We start from the raw sequence: 14,898 nt of genomic DNA, 5'->3' as shown, positions 1-14,898 counted from the left end.
ACAACTTAATTTTAACACAGATTTTCATTTAGATTGGCAAAGATAAAGAAGTCTGATAATACCAAGTTGTTGAGAATGTGGTGAGAATATAAACTGAGACAACCATTTTTGCATTATCTCATAAATCTGAACATTTGCATATCCTGATTCAGCAATTCCACACTTAGGCACATATCCTCACATTTTAACTCATTACACCAAGAAACACACAGAAGTATGTTCACTGTAGCAAGTTTCAGAATATCAAAAAGTGAAAACAATCCAAATGTCCATTCACAAGATAATAGATAAATCCATCCTGGCATATTCACACAATGAGCTATTATATAGAAGTCTCAATATATAAACTATATCCAGATAAAATAATATGAATAAAATTCGGATTCATAGTGATGAATGAAAAAGCCATTCAGATGTAAAAACATGATGCATTTTTATAAACCTCAAAAAAAAAGTGACTGAACAGTATCTTTGTGCATACATATATACAAATGCAGCAAAACACCATACAAAAGGAGAAAGACGTCAAACATGAAGCTGAGGATGGCAGATACCTCTGGTGGGGAATCAAGGGAATAAGATGGGATGGTGAGGAGTGCATAGGTAGTTGTAACAATACTGGTCATGTTCTAGATTTTAGATTGGCGGATATGTTCATTTTAGGGTTACATAGTCTTTGGTATGTACATAATTTACATAATTTTTAAATGGGGGGGAGAGAAGAACAAAGGGAGAGAGAGATCCAACTAAAGACCATGACAGGTCTACCTCAGAGATATCACAGGTTTGGTTCCAGACCATTGCAGTAAAGTGAATATTACAAGCCTCACAAATTTTTGGTTTCCCAATGCAAATAAAAGTTATGTTTACATTATACTGCAGTCCATTAAGTGTGCAATAGCATTATGTCTAAAAATAAGCATACATACCTTAACTTAAAAATACTTTATTGCTAAAAAAATGCTAAACGTCCTCTGAGCCTTCAGTGAGTCGTAATCTTTTTGCTGGTGCAGGGTCTTGCCTGGATGTTGATGGCTGCTGACTGATCAGGTCAGTGGCTGCTGAAGGCTGGGGTTGATGTGGCAATTTCTTAAAATAGGACAGCAGTGAAGTTTGCCACATCAATTGACTCTTCCTTTCATGAACGATTTCTCTGTAGCACGCAATGCTGTTTGAAAGCATTTTACCCACAGTAGAACTTCGTTCAAAATTGGAGTCAATCCTCTCAAATCCTGCCGCTGCTTTATCAACTAAGTTTATGTAATATTCTAAGTCCTTTGTTGTCATTTCAACAATCTTCATAGCATCTTCACCAGGAGATTCTGTCTCAAGAAACCACTTTCTTTGCTCATCCATAAGAAGCAACTCCTCATCTGTTAAAGTTTTATCATGAGATTGCAGCAATTCAGTCACATCTTCAGGCTCCACTTCTAATTCTAGTTCTCTTGCTATTTCCACCACATCTGCAGTTACTTCCTCCTCTGAAGTCTTGAGTCCCTCAAAGTCATCTATGAGGGTTGGTATCAACTTCTTCCAAACTCCTGTTAATGTTGATGTTTGGACCTCTTCCCATGAATCACGAATGTTCTTAATGGCATCTAGAATAGTGAATCCTTTCCAGAAGGTTTTCAATTTACTTTGCCCAGATCCATCAGAAGAGTCACTATCTATGGCAGTTATAGCCTTACGAAATGTGTTTCTTAAATAATACGACTTGAAAGTTGAAATTACTCCTTGATCCATGGGCTGCAGAATGGACGTTGTGTTAGAAGGCATGAAAACAACATTAATCTCACTGTACATCTCCATAAGAGCTCTTGGGTGACCAGGTGCATTGTCAATAAGCAGTAATATTTTGAAAGGAATCTTTTTTTCTGAACAGTAGGTCTCAACAGTGGGCTTAAAATACTCGGTAAACCATGTTGTAAACAGATGTGCTGTCATCCAGGCTTTGTGGTTCCATTTATAGAGCACAGGTAGAGTAGATTTAGCATAATTTTTAAGGGCTCTAGGATTTTCGGAGTGATAAATGAGCATTGGCTTCAACTTCAAGTCACCAGCTGCATTAGCCCCTAACAAGAGAGTCAGCCTGTCCTTTGAAGCTTTGAACCCAAGCATTGACTTCTCCTCTCTAGCTATGAAAGTCCTAGATGGCATCTTCTTCCAATATAAGGCTGTTTCATCAACATTGAAAATCTGTTGTGTAGTGTAGCCGCCTTCCTTAATTATCTTAGCTAGATCTGGATGACTTACTGCAGCTTCTACATCAGCACTTGCTGCTTCACCTTGCACTTTTACATTATGGAGATGGCTTCTTTCTTTAAACCTCATGAACCAACCCCTGCTAGCTTCAAACTTCTCTTCTGCAGCTTCTGCACCTCTCTCAGCCTTCATAGAGTTGAAGAGTGTTAGGGCTTTGCTCCGGATTAGGCTTTGGCTTAAGGGGATGCTGTGGCTGGTCTGATCTTCTATCCAGACCACTAAGACTTTCTCCATATCAGCAATGAGGCTGTTTCGCTTCCTGATCATCCGTGTGTTCACTGGAGTAGCGCTGCTAACCTCCTTCAGGAACTTGTCCTTTGCGTTCACGACTTGGCTAACTGTTTGGCGTAAGAGGCCTAGCTTTCGGCCTATCTCAGCTTTCGACAGGCCCTCCTCACTAAGCTTAATCATTTCTAACTTTTGATTTAAAGTGAGAGACGTGCGACTCTTCCTTTCACTTGAACACGTAGAGGCCATCGTAGGGTTAATAATTTGCTTATTTTCAATACTGTTGCGTCTAAGGGGATAGGGAGGCCCGAGGAGAGATATTGACACGGAACGCACGTCAGTGGAGCAGTCAGAACGCACACAACATTTATCAGTTAAGTTCCCTGCCTTACCTGGGTGCGGCTGTCAGCACCCCAAAACTACAACAGCAACACCAAAGGCCATCAATCACAGATCAGCGTAACCAGGAACGACGGAAAAGTTTGCTTGAATTACCACAATGTGACACTCAGACAGGAAGTGAGCAAAGGCTGCTGCAAGAATTGGTGCCGACAGACTTGCTCCATGTAGGGTTACCACAAACCTTCAACTGGTAAAAAAACGCAGTATCTGTGAAGCGAAAGAAAGCAAAGTGCTGCAAAATTATGCACGTACTACTGTTGAGTTGTCTGCCTTCCTTAAATTACGTCAGCTTTTGCTTCATGCACCTGGGGGCTCTGCCGTTGGGACAGGTGGTTATGTTCAAATCCCACCAGAGAAAGTGCAGCTCTTCAGAAATCCTATCAAGAAAGACCATGAAGGCCCCCGCCGACGACCACTCCCACTCCTCCCTGACGGCTCGGCTTGTCTCCACAGTGGCTCCCGGTCCCTGCGCACAGTGCACCTGGCCTCCCCAGGCGGGCACGACGGCGAGGCGGCTCCGACAGTGCGGGAAGGGCCAGACCCCGAGAAGACCCCAAAACACGCACCCCAGGGCGACGCGGGGATCCCGCCACCCACCAAGCTCCAACCCCAGACCACGCACAGCATGCTGGGACCGCACTCCACGACTCCCGCGAGGCACGTCGGGATTCCAAACGTCTGACCGGGATTCATGGGACAGCGGCGCGCTGCACGCTGGGCCTCGTAGTTCCACGACGGACGACCGGCCTCAGCACGTGATGGGAGGAGTTGTGGGACGTCAGCCCCTGTTGCATGCCGGGACCAAAAGCGCCTGATTGGGTTTCTGGGACACCGGCCTCTTAGTCCTAAGACGCCAGCCAGCCCTCAGCGCATAAAGAGTTGTGGGAACAGCAGAGCGTTGCATGCCGGGACTTGTAGTTCTCGTGACGCCGGCCCTCAGCCGGTGACGGGGACTGCGGGACAGAGACCCTCGTTGCACGCCGGGATTCACGGCGCCTTACAGGGATTCGTGGTACAGACGGGCGCGTTGCACGCCGGGACTCAGAGTCCCACGATGTCCAGCCTCAGCGCCTGACGGGGCTTCTGGGCCGGCAGCTCCGCGTTGCATGCCGACCCGCAGCCCCAGATGCCGGCGCGTATGGGGTGGATGGGGCGAAGGAACACTGTTCCCACCGGGCCCAGTCGCAGAAGCGTGGTCCTAGGACGCGCCCATTTCCTATGGCCGGCGGAGGACCTCTCGGGCCCCGCGTGGGCGTGTTTACACCCAGGCCCTCGGCGCCTGCGCGGACGCATGCGGTGGCACGTGACGTCGCACGCTGTCCCGGAAGTCGGCGCGGAACGGGTGGCTGGTGGAAGCCGGTGGTGCCGAAGGGGGAATCGAAGCGCCGCTGCCGCCTCTGCTTGGGCCGGGGGTCGCCCGGTAGCCCGCGATGGGCGCCGGACCCTGAGCGCCCACCGTCGCTTTTCCACAGCGCCTCCACTCGGCTGCGATGGAGGCACCGCCCAGCGGCCGCGTTCCCGCCGAGGGCGCCCAGCCGCCGGCCGTGGCCGAGGTGCGCTGCCCCGGCCCCGGACCGCTGCGCCTGCTCGAGTGGAGGGTGGCGGCTGGCGCGGCCGTACGCATCGGCTCTGTGCTGGCCGTGTGCGAGGCCGCCGCCTCCGCGCAGCCCACCGGGCCCGCCCCTACCCGCGCCGGCTCCGGGGGCTGCGTGCGCACGGAGCGCAGGCTGAGGTCGGAGCGCGCTGGCGTGGTGCGGGAGCTGTGCGCGCAGCCCGGCCAGGTGGTGGCCCCCGGGTGAGTGGGAAGGAGGGAGGGGGCTGAGGTCTAGAGGGAGTACTGGGCTTGGGCCGGGAAGGGGTCCTGGCCCGGCACTGGGTGGGAAGGGGTCTCCGGGACAGCAGCTGAAGGCTGCGCTCTGAGAGAACTTTGTAAGTTAGAGCCCACAGCGGCCTGGCTGCCTGCTCTTCTAAGGCAGGACGGCAGTCACTGCTAGTGACTCTACTAATCAGAGGCATCTGACTTTTAAAAAACTCTCCGTCACCGAAATTGCACCCTTTGTAAAACAGTTGTGTTCTCTTTTCTCTCTTTCTGTAATAGGTGCCTCCCCCCAAGACTGCACGTTTGTAAACTAGGAAACCTAGGGGGTCATAGTGCGTACAGGACTAATCAGGCGTACTCCGTGCTTGTCGCAGTATCAGCTGTTGGGAGGCGTGCACTTCTTTAGGTTCTAGTAAACCTTGCGAAACGTGGTTGTAAAACCTGGTGCAGTTCTGCATCTCAGCTCAGGAAGGGGGTGCGGCCTGGGCACAGGTAGGTCAGAATGAGAGGTAGTAGTGCACCCTCCTGCCACAGGCTCTTGCTGTCGTACCTCTGTTTTAATCTAGTAAAGGTTTTTTTTCTTTTTTAAAGTGTATGAACTTGTCAGTTTATATCTCCTCCCTAAGTTGACCAGTGTTGTACGCAAAGACGTGTGCACATGACTGGTGTGGTGGTTTTCATCGTCAGGGACAGAAACCTGGGGCAGGTGAGCATTCCTGCCTCCTGCTTAGTGGCTGGTGTGCAGCTTTCCTCTGTGGGGACCTCAGTGCCCTGGGTGCTCAGTTCCCTTTCTGCCCACCCTGGCCCTCCCCGAGGGTTGTGGGGGGGCATCAGTCCCTGCTCCTCTCCCTGTGGCTCTCATTGGCCCTCTGGCTTTGGAGCATCTTCTACCTAGTCCACACAGCAGTGGGTGACCAGGATAGAACTGGCCCCCATCGCGATCCTGGGAGTCTCGTCCTGCATCCTTTCCTCTCCTCTCCTCTCCTCTCGTCTTTGGTGGGGAGCCAGGTCCTCAGCCTTCTGCTCAGATGCCTGCCCCTGTGCACTGAGTGCATCCACCGCCAGAGCTGTCTGCCTGGCCTCCTTTAGGGGACAGGGGCTCGCTGTGCTGTGTGTGTGTGGTACACTGTCAGCGTTACTTTGAAGTCAGGTCTTACCTGACCATTGCTTGGTCCATAATGAGCCTGTAAACCTGCCAGCTAAACGATGGAGGTGCACCCTGATGCTGCTGTATCACTGTGTAGAAAAACCCTGAGGGAACGACGTCTTCTCCATGTGGTTCTGTTCCTCTGCATGGAAAAGGCCACCAAGGCCCAGACGGGCCAGTTACTGGTCACAGCAGTTAGTGAGACTCGCGTGCATGCATGGATCAGGACAGCCAGTCCTGCAGATCAGAGTAACCCAGTGAGGTCGTGTAACCAATCAGCCAAGTAGCTGATAGAGTGACAGGCTCCCAGCTGTGAGTAATTCTGTTTTTGGTGTGTTTTTGGTGTTTCAGGTCTTGGGGTATCTTACTGCAGTGGTTCATCGTGGGGCTTTTTGAGGACGTGAAGAGTGGTAGCATTTCTCCTGGAAGGCAGGTGTGTGGGGGAGGAAAGCACCAGCGCAGCGCCGGGCCCACCTGGCTGGAGTTGTCCTTGTCTCCATCTGCACTGCCCTCAGGACTCATCCTGACACGTCAGAGATTGTTCCCAGGCAGTGAACAGATGCAGGAACGTGGAAGTCCTGCCTCTGGGTGTAGTGGCAATAATCAGTAGACACTGTTGTGATCTATAATGGGATTGCGCGTTTTTGTAGTGCTTCGTGCTGGCAGGGAGAATGGGAACTATTCTGACTGAGACAGAGGAAGGGGCTGAGGTCCCAGGAGGTTTTGATGCAACAGCACTGCCCCTGCTGAGGCTTTGCCAGGGCTTCCTCTGCGCTGCGCTCTCCTTAGGCTGCGTTTCTTCCAGAGCGTCCCCCTGGGGGGAAGTAGATAGAATGAGAGTCGGTTTCTGTCTTCGTAATATATATGTGGATTGAAACTATTTTGATTTGAAAATTTTCTGACAAGGCACTGCCTGCCAGAGAGTAAGTCTGTTAATTGTGTACCTGATGATGTCTTTCCCCCTCACCTGTCTGCTTTTTTTCAATTCACTCGGGTACATTGCTGTCTCCAAAGGAAAGGAAAATACATGCATAAAGTAATCAGGAAACAAGTGTGGTGATGGATAAGGACCGACACGGGAGGAGGCTGTGTAGGTGCGCCTTTGCCTCTTCCGTTGACATCCAGCCAGCTTGATCTGTGCCTGTCTGAACCTGCTGTTTTTATCAGGGTTCTACAGTGCCGATGTTCTTAATTTCATCGTTTCTGCTTTATTTCTTGCTTCGTTTTCCTCTGTAAGAACAACTAATTTTTCAGTGTGGATTCAGGGGTTCTTATTTTATTCAGTGGCTTCTGGTCCGTTCCGATTACTTGCCTTAATGCTCAAACTGTCCTGGATGTGGAAGCGGGCGCCCTTCCAGGTCCCGTTAACGCAGAGCATGGTCCTGTTTTCTGACACAGATGGCTTCTGCTCTCCCATCCCCAGCCCTGGAGTCAGCCATTTCTCCAAGAAATCCTGCTTTCTTTTAATGGAGAATGGCATTTAGAAACCACAATCTGGGTGCACAAAATAGTCTCTTTTCCTCCAATATTCTTCAGTACTCAGAGGTTTAGCACTTAGAAGAGATCCCGTAGCCCTCCTAACCTGTAAGACCTGCCCAGACCCAACACCTGACAGTGACTGCTCCAGGGAGCAGCGTGCTGGGGCCCAGCTCCCTGACACTGCCCTTTCTGACACACCCTGTGCTCTCTGACCTTCCTGTTGGAGCAGACACAAAAGCTAATGAGTACCAAAAAATCCGGAGAGTTTGATACTTGTGTGTTTTGGGGAAAACAACTTGTTTCGGAATTGCATAGATGATTATCCCATGGATTTTCCTAAGGGACGAACCAGGAAAGCTGACCTTTACGGGTGACTGGCCTGGCATTCTGCGGCTTGTTTCCTTGGCTGAAGCACTGGTTTTAGAGTTCACAGTGCATCAGTCCCTTGGCCGCGTGGAGGATTAGGGTGGAACACAGCCCACTCCACGCGTTTCACGCGGCCTGGAGCGGTGTCTGCAAAGCTGGAGGAGGAAACAACTTGTGCCGAAAAGGACGTTGCTGCCGTGCTCCTATCTCATTCCCTTTCCCTCTCTTGTCATGTTATCTGATGCAGAAGTCAGTTGGGATAGACAGTGTCATACTCAGATTCTCAGCTCTGGCCCTGGAGAGCAGTTCCGAGTGATCTAGTAATTGACAGAAAGTACAGTCCGACCTCCATACCACAGGTTCCGCATCTGTGTATTCAGCCAAGCTTAGATCGAAACATTTGGGGGGTGGGGGGGAAGTTCAGAAACTTCCAAAAAGCAAAACTTGAATTTACCACATACCAGCAATTATTTACACAGCGTTGACACCGTGTTGGGTGTCATAGGTAACTGAGAGGTAATTTAATGTACACAGGAGGGTGCCTGTAGGTTGCGGCCATGGCTCACGGGCCTAGCCGCTCCGCGGCACGTGGGATCCTCCCAGACCGGGGCACGGACCCGCGACCCCTGCATCGGCAGGCGGACTCCCGACCACCACGCCACCAGGGAAGCCCACTAGGCCATTTTATATAACGGACTTGAGCATCCTCAGATTCTGATACCTGCGAGGTCCTGGAACCAATCCCCTGCGGATACGGACGGGTGACTGTCAAGTCTGTTTCCCCTCCTTTTAATTTGGGCCGAGTGTTTCTGAGCTGCTGTACCCCGTAAGTTTCACTCCACCAGTGTGCCCACCAAGAGGAGCGGTGTGTGGAGGCTGAGCCCCCAGGTCATCGCTCCTGGCCCGGGAGCTCTCGGGTCACTGGTGTTCGTGTGGCCTGCACGTTGTCACGAGGTAGCGGGTCAGCGGAGCCTGTAACTAAAGTGTAAGCGGCCTCAGCGTATTTAAGCCTCCTGGGTTGGTGGATGAGACAGTTACTGTTTCTCAGACACCTGCCGCCCGCGTCCCCGGAGGTGAGCGGCAGACTTTTCACCAGGTGCCGAAGGGCCCACACGCACCACTGGCCCGTGGGCAGCTGTCTGAGACGCGCCTTTGAGCAGAGCAGAGCGCCTCCGGTCCCCTTGCTGGCTCCACCGCGCCGTCGCAGATGCTTCCAGGGCCCCGTTCTTCCCCTCGGGCGCAGGAGAGCAGGGTCGGCTGGGAAGGGTCCCGGCGGGGAGGGGTCTGGGAAGGTGGGTGCCCCGTGTCAGCAGTGAACACCCCCCAGAACCGACCGGGCAGGGAGGACCAGCTGCGGCCCGGCAGTGACCTCACCCTGGAACCCAGGGCATGGCCCGTATGTGGCCAAGGTGCCGTGAGAGCTGGGAAAGCAGAGACCCTGACCAGGCCACGGGCGGAAGAGCCCTGGAGGCGCTGCTGGGTGAAGGCGTCGTGGGCACCTCGTGGAGGGATTTGGGTGGACGTGGGGGGCTGAGGGGCCACACGTGGAGAAGGCCAGCCAGGACAGGGCTCCCCTGGGTGCCGGATCACCAGCGGCCGAGGCGGGCGGGACCTGGAGCAGGTGCCACCAGAAGGGCAAGGTCGAGGGAGGAGCCGCGTGTGCTCAGGGCAGCCCCTCGTCCGCTGCTCTGGTTTGTCTAGGATCGGGGCGAGGGGGGCAGTTTCAGGGAGAGGTTGAGACGGCGTTGAGGGTGGGAGAGGGGCCAGGCCGGCGGGGCCTGGTGTGCCCACCCTGCCCAGCACCGGGGTTGGGGGAGGGGGCCGTCCTGGCCCAGGGCACCGAGTGGCTGGTCATGATGAGCAACGGGGCCGGAAGGGCAGGGAGGAAGGAGGCCCTGCTCGGAGGAGGGGTGTCGCTTCCCTGGTTTTGCCCCCCATTTGGCAGCTGTCTGCCCATGAAAATCATTTGCAGTCCAAAGCCTTTAGGACAGAAACGGGTGAGGAGGGAGGGGTGCAGAGCCGTCCACCCTCACGTGTGGGGCACCGACCAGAAGGCCGCTGGGCCTCAGAGAGGGTCTTTGCTTTGTGGGCAAATGCCCAGCAGGGCCTCCCTCACGACACTGGCACGGGGCACAGGTGTTTCATCGTAGATGAAAAAGTCCTTCATTTTATAGCCAGAGAAATGGCACCCCTGGAGGGTGATGTGAAGTTTAAGTTATGCAAGAGTCACCGGGAGAACTGGTACCAGAATCCAGGTGCCTTTGTGCCCACTCAGATGCTCTTTCCAGAGGAGTTGGATAAGGCAAGAGATTTTAGTTCTTGCTAACTTGTGACCGTTTTCACCCCCGATTCTAGGGCGGTTCTGGTGCAATTAGAAGGATGTAGCCACCCCGTCGTCATGAAGGGCCTGTGCGCTGAGTGTGGCCAAGACCTGACCCAGTAAGTTCTGGCAGCTTGAGAGTGGGACACCGTTCCCCCTGGAGCCCGAGGGCGGTGGGTGTGAGCGTGGAGGGACAGGTCGCCTGAGGGGCTCGGGTTGGAGGATCTGTCTCCGCTGCCCTTTGTCGGCCCGCATGTAGCGTGAGTCAGTCCGCTTCCTCTCTGGTTTGATTTCTTTGAGCTCTGGAAGCACTAAAGCATGTGTGCCGCCCACCCCAGGTGTGGTAGGAAACAGCTGGTGGGTTGGGATTTGCCTTCTCATCCCCGCTGAGTGCACCGCGCTTCCCCACTGGGACCAGCCATCCCTGGACGCAGCCGGCACTTCACAACCTCCAGGCCCCCATCTCGCAGCCTGCGCTAGTTTGCCACCACTGTTGAGCGGTTTCCCCCATTTGTACGTGTAGAGCAGTGTGGACTGTTCTGTACTTTCACGCTCTGGGCCTCTGTTTCAGTGGGACCATCTTTATTTTCAAAGGGAACTCTGTGAGTGTGACTCTTACTTCATTTTTTCCTTGGTTTTCCTGTCTGTTTTCAGACAGTGGGGGAAATTTCAGCACTAAGCCCACAGGACTCCTTAGCTAAAGCCTGAGCTAAAATTTCCGCGTAAGTTAATGAGCTGCAGGTGTCGCTTCACAGCCCCTTCTCGCTTCGCAGGCTGCAGAGTAAGAACGGAAGGCCGCAGATGCCGCTGTCCACGGCCACCGTGTCGATGGTGCACAGCGTCCCCGAGCTAATGGTGAGCTCCGAGGTAAGTGTGCCCCTGTCAGGGGCAGCGTTTGGGAAGACGGTTCCTGAGAGCCGTGAGCGCGTCTGTGGGCCACTCTTAGCGTCAGGAGCGACAGGAGAAGACACCAGCTCTGTCGTCGCCGTCCCTGTGTTCCCAGTGTGCCCGCGGTGGACGGGTGGTTTATGTGGCGCATGTGGCCTGCCCGCGGGTGAGGGCTGCACCCCTTCCTCCTTCTTCCCCAAGCGATCCCGCCTGCAGGCAGCACTGCTCCGCGGGGCTGCGTTGGGGGAGCTCTCCAGGGTGCTGCAGCCAGACCCTGGGCTTGGAGAGCTGCGGGTGGGAAGAGAGCCGAGGGGGAAGCAGAGAGCCCGCGCCCATCGTGAGCAGGGGTGAGGGGAGGGCATCTCGAGGGCTCCTGCCCAGGGAGCGGGGGGCCGAGCAGGAGCGGGGAGGTGTCAGGTCTGATCAGCGCTGGCTGCGTGGACGTGGGGTGGAGGGTGAGGGCCCGGTGCTGTGCTCTCATGTGCAGAGACGTGCGAGTGCTGGAGAGATGTCTAGAAAGAAAAAGGTTGCTTTTTGTACATTGCCGTGTTGGTCAGAGGCCTCCTGACACCTGGGCCAGGGTCCACACGGTGGGGTGAGTGAGCATCGCCAGGACTGGGCACTAGGCACGGTGCCCACCTCACGGGGCTCTGTAACAACTGGCTTCTTGTCTTATCGCAAGGCAGTCTCAGAGCTCTACGTTTTTGCAGGTAGTAGGTAAAAGCTCTCTTCAGTGTTATAATTTTATTAGGTGTGTGCTTTTAAATGATATGTACAAAGTGCGAGGTACGTGATTCTGGTTTTTCTGAATTGCTGAAATTTAAACAAATACATAAGTGTATGTTTAAGACAAAACAAGGAAGTTTGAGGATAGAAAGAGAAGAAGGCGCCCCCCGTCGTTTCTGCTGTGAAGGACTAAGCCTCGCCCATCCTGCGTGAGCCGCTTCAGGAGCGGACAGCGGAATCCCCTCCGCCCCACGCTCAGCTCACTGCTTGTCTCAGCTCTGCCGGTCACTTGGCCTGAGCGGCTCCAGAGCCTTCGGCTGAGTCTGTATAGACACAGCCACTTTCTTCTCAGCCCCCGTTCACCAGTCTACCTGTTTAATGAAAAGCAGTCACAAGTCGGAGTGGCTTCAAGAGGCTTGGACCACACAGGACTGGCTCCGGGCACTGGGGCCTAGTCCCCAGGCCACTAGGCTTGCGAGTGAGGCAGGCGAGGCATGTGGGGCCGTGAACCCCTCGGCTTCCTCTTCTGTTTTCTCATAAGACCGAGTTTTGCTTTGGATCCACATGTACTTGCTATGTCGTCTCTCTTTTTCCTTTTTAACTAGCAAGCTGAAAAGCTAGGAAGGGAAGACCAGCAGCGACTGCATCGCAACAGAAAACTAGTGCTCATGGTGGACTTGGACCAGACCTTGATCCACACGACGGAGCAGCATTGCCCGCAGATGTCCAACAAGGTGAGCTCCTCTGGGGGCCGGGCGGGGGTGGGGCAGCTCATTGAGTGACGCACGCAGGCCTGTGCAGCTTGGGTACAGGCTTCGTCTGAAGGAGCGTGGATCCTTGGCTCAGTAAGTGCGCGGGCGCAGGGCGCTCTGCTCCGGAAGCTCTCGGCCACGGTGCGGAGGACGGTGAGTAGCTGGTGAGCGCTGGCGTCGAGTCCCTCACCCGCAGAACAGCGTGTGCTTTTCAGTTACATAAGTCTTTGATGTCATGGGCTCTTCTGTAAGATGCTCTTTGTGTGACGTCCGCGATTGGCAGGCGTCTCAGGGGTTTCCTGCATCACGACCGCTGCACTCAGGCTGGGGGGCAGAGCTTGAGGGCATGGCTGCCGCGAGCACCGCAGCCACTCGGGCTCGTTCTGCCTGCGAAGCCGGGCCTTTTCACTCCTTTCCTAAGAGTTTGCACAGTTACGCCACTCCCGTTCTCGGCTTGTGTGGCAGGAGGGTGTCCTCAGGGCCATGTGGACGGCGCTCAACTGCTGCTGGGGGCTTCCCTGTGCCTCTGCCCACATCTGCCCACTGGCCAGGCCCCTCTGGACCCCCAGACAGCATCAGGACGCATGGCAACCCCCCGCCTCGCCCCCAACTCTGGACCCACAGGACGCCTGCTGGCGACAGCCAGAGAGGCATGTTGAATCCTTAACCTCGGAGATCCTAACTTGGGATTTTAAGGATGTTTCTATTGTAGCTTCTGGACGTTTTAGCTGTTGAGTGTGGTGGAAGGTGTTTTATACCATTTTACACTCCCAGATGCTTTGCCAGAACAGCCCCATCATGTGGGACGTGACGAATTTGGAGCTAGCAAAAAATTAAATAGGCCTCAGGTTGTTTCCTTTCTTCTTAGTTTATTACTACTGAGAAAATGAATGACAAAGAGGATTGAAAGGATCAAAGTTAACTCCCTGAGGAGAGTGGACGTGCGTGCACGTTAACCACGTGTACGCAGGTTGTCTGTCTCCTAAAGACGTCCGCGAATCCTGTTCCAGCTTCTGTGTTTCATTTGTAAGGTAGTAAAGTTGCATCTTAAACCGTCCGCGAGTTAGACTGAGTGATGTGGGACCTTTGGTTTGCGATCATCACTAGCTCTGGGAGACACTGTCAGTAGGCCCCTGGAGATGGGTTCTAAGCGGTCCGCAGCAGCTCTGCTGCTTGCTGCTATGTGCAGTGACTCTCAGGGGTGCTCGCTTTGTCCATGATCAGAGAAACAGTGTTGGCAAGACGGTCAGGGTGTGTAAGCGTCCACCGGTGTCCTGATAGCCTTTTAGTGAAGCCCTCGGACAGCCGAGTTACCACAGTCATCACAGGAAGTTATCCCAGGTAGGTAGTTACCTGGTCGTTCTGGGTAGCTCCATGCTTGTCCTGGGCGCTTACCATAGGTGGTTACCGCAGCAGGGAAGGTGGAGCCCCCCTCCGCCATAGAGCGTGAGAAAGGAGAGCGTTTCTGTGGCGTGGGCGTGGTTCGCTGCACATCAACTCCCGCAGGTGACCCGTGCAGCTGTCACGTGTCATATGTCAGCCGCAGGGCCAAGCCTTCACGGCGGCTCCCACCCCATGACTGGGCCTGTTCTCTGCAGGGCATATTCCACTTCCAGCTGGGCCGGGGCGAGCCGATGCTGCACACCCGTCTGCGTCCGCACTGCAAGGGGTTCCTGGAGAAGATCGCCAAGCTGTACGAGCTTCACGTCTTCACGTTCGGCAGCCGGCTGTACGCACACACGATCGCAGGTGAGCGGGCCGCGGGGTTCAGTCCCCTCACTGGACACTTAACCTTTGGCTTCTCTCTTTTTCTTGATGTTTCTTGAAGATGAAGGGGAAAGATCAGGAAGGTCTCCCAAACTCAGTTTCAGCCTCCCAGCTGGCAGGTGGGGGCCCAGTTAAGTCGGTCCACAGGCTGCGGGCGGACGAGAACCTCCCTGCTCTGCCGGGCCCACGGGCCGTGACAGACGCGCTCCAGTGCAGAGGGCAGGCTGCCATCACTCCGGTCAGCTGCACGCCACGGGCCTCTTTGGAAGTTGGTCAGGACCGCACATACGTGGAAAAGTGGAAACTCTCGCTATGAGGGTTCTGTTAAAAAATGTTAATCCGTTTGGAAATAGCTCTGGAGCCACGTTGCGTGGGTTTGTCTGCAGTTAGCACTTTCAGCGCAGACAGAACAGTCTCTCTTACTTGGAAGGGAGCAGCGTGATGATGTATTAACCTGCTGTCCTAGTTCGGGCTTGCGGTTCTGTGCTGGCTGCTCTCGTGCATGGACACCGGAGCCCCCGGCCCCCAGCTTTGGCTGGGGACGGGGTGAAGGGCACCAGCTTCCCCTGCGTAGGCACATTTGGGCTCTAGCGCACTGGGGCCCATCATTGGACATTGGCACCCGCAGTATGTCACAGCTCCTAAGAATTAGTTACAGGTACGATAAACTAAGTACTTTTAAATGCAGACGCCTTTGCAGACGGGTCTTGGTCTTGTCAGTGGAGAAATAATTTTAAATTCC

General features: G+C 54.1%; 1 protein-coding gene across 3 annotated transcripts in view; it reads left to right on the top strand.

The window, feature by feature from the left end:
- Positions 1 to 4,249: 4,249 nt before the first annotated feature.
- The window catches only part of CTDP1 (CTD phosphatase subunit 1), a 40,734-nt gene continuing 30,085 nt past the window's right edge, over positions 4,250 to 14,898 (top strand). For all 3 annotated transcript variants that reach the window (XM_024754828.1, XM_024754829.1, XM_024754827.1), the window contains exons 1-5: positions 4,250 to 4,687; positions 10,059 to 10,142; positions 10,797 to 10,890; positions 12,243 to 12,371; positions 13,988 to 14,138. In XM_024754828.1, coding sequence (XP_024610596.1) covers positions 4,383 to 4,687; positions 10,059 to 10,142; positions 10,797 to 10,890; positions 12,243 to 12,371; positions 13,988 to 14,138 — 763 coding nt within the window. In that variant the 5' untranslated portion in view covers positions 4,250 to 4,382. The remainder of the gene's footprint in view (positions 4,688 to 10,058; positions 10,143 to 10,796; positions 10,891 to 12,242; positions 12,372 to 13,987; positions 14,139 to 14,898) is intronic.

The sequence above is a fragment of the Neophocaena asiaeorientalis genome, unplaced genomic scaffold (assembly GCF_003031525.2).
Source record: "Neophocaena asiaeorientalis asiaeorientalis breed wild unplaced genomic scaffold, Neophocaena_asiaeorientalis_V1.1 scaffold124, whole genome shotgun sequence".
NCBI classification, from domain to species: domain Eukaryota; kingdom Metazoa; phylum Chordata; class Mammalia; order Artiodactyla; family Phocoenidae; genus Neophocaena; species Neophocaena asiaeorientalis.
Note: the sequence above shows the minus strand (reverse complement) of the source record. Positions and strands in the feature narration are given on the sequence as shown.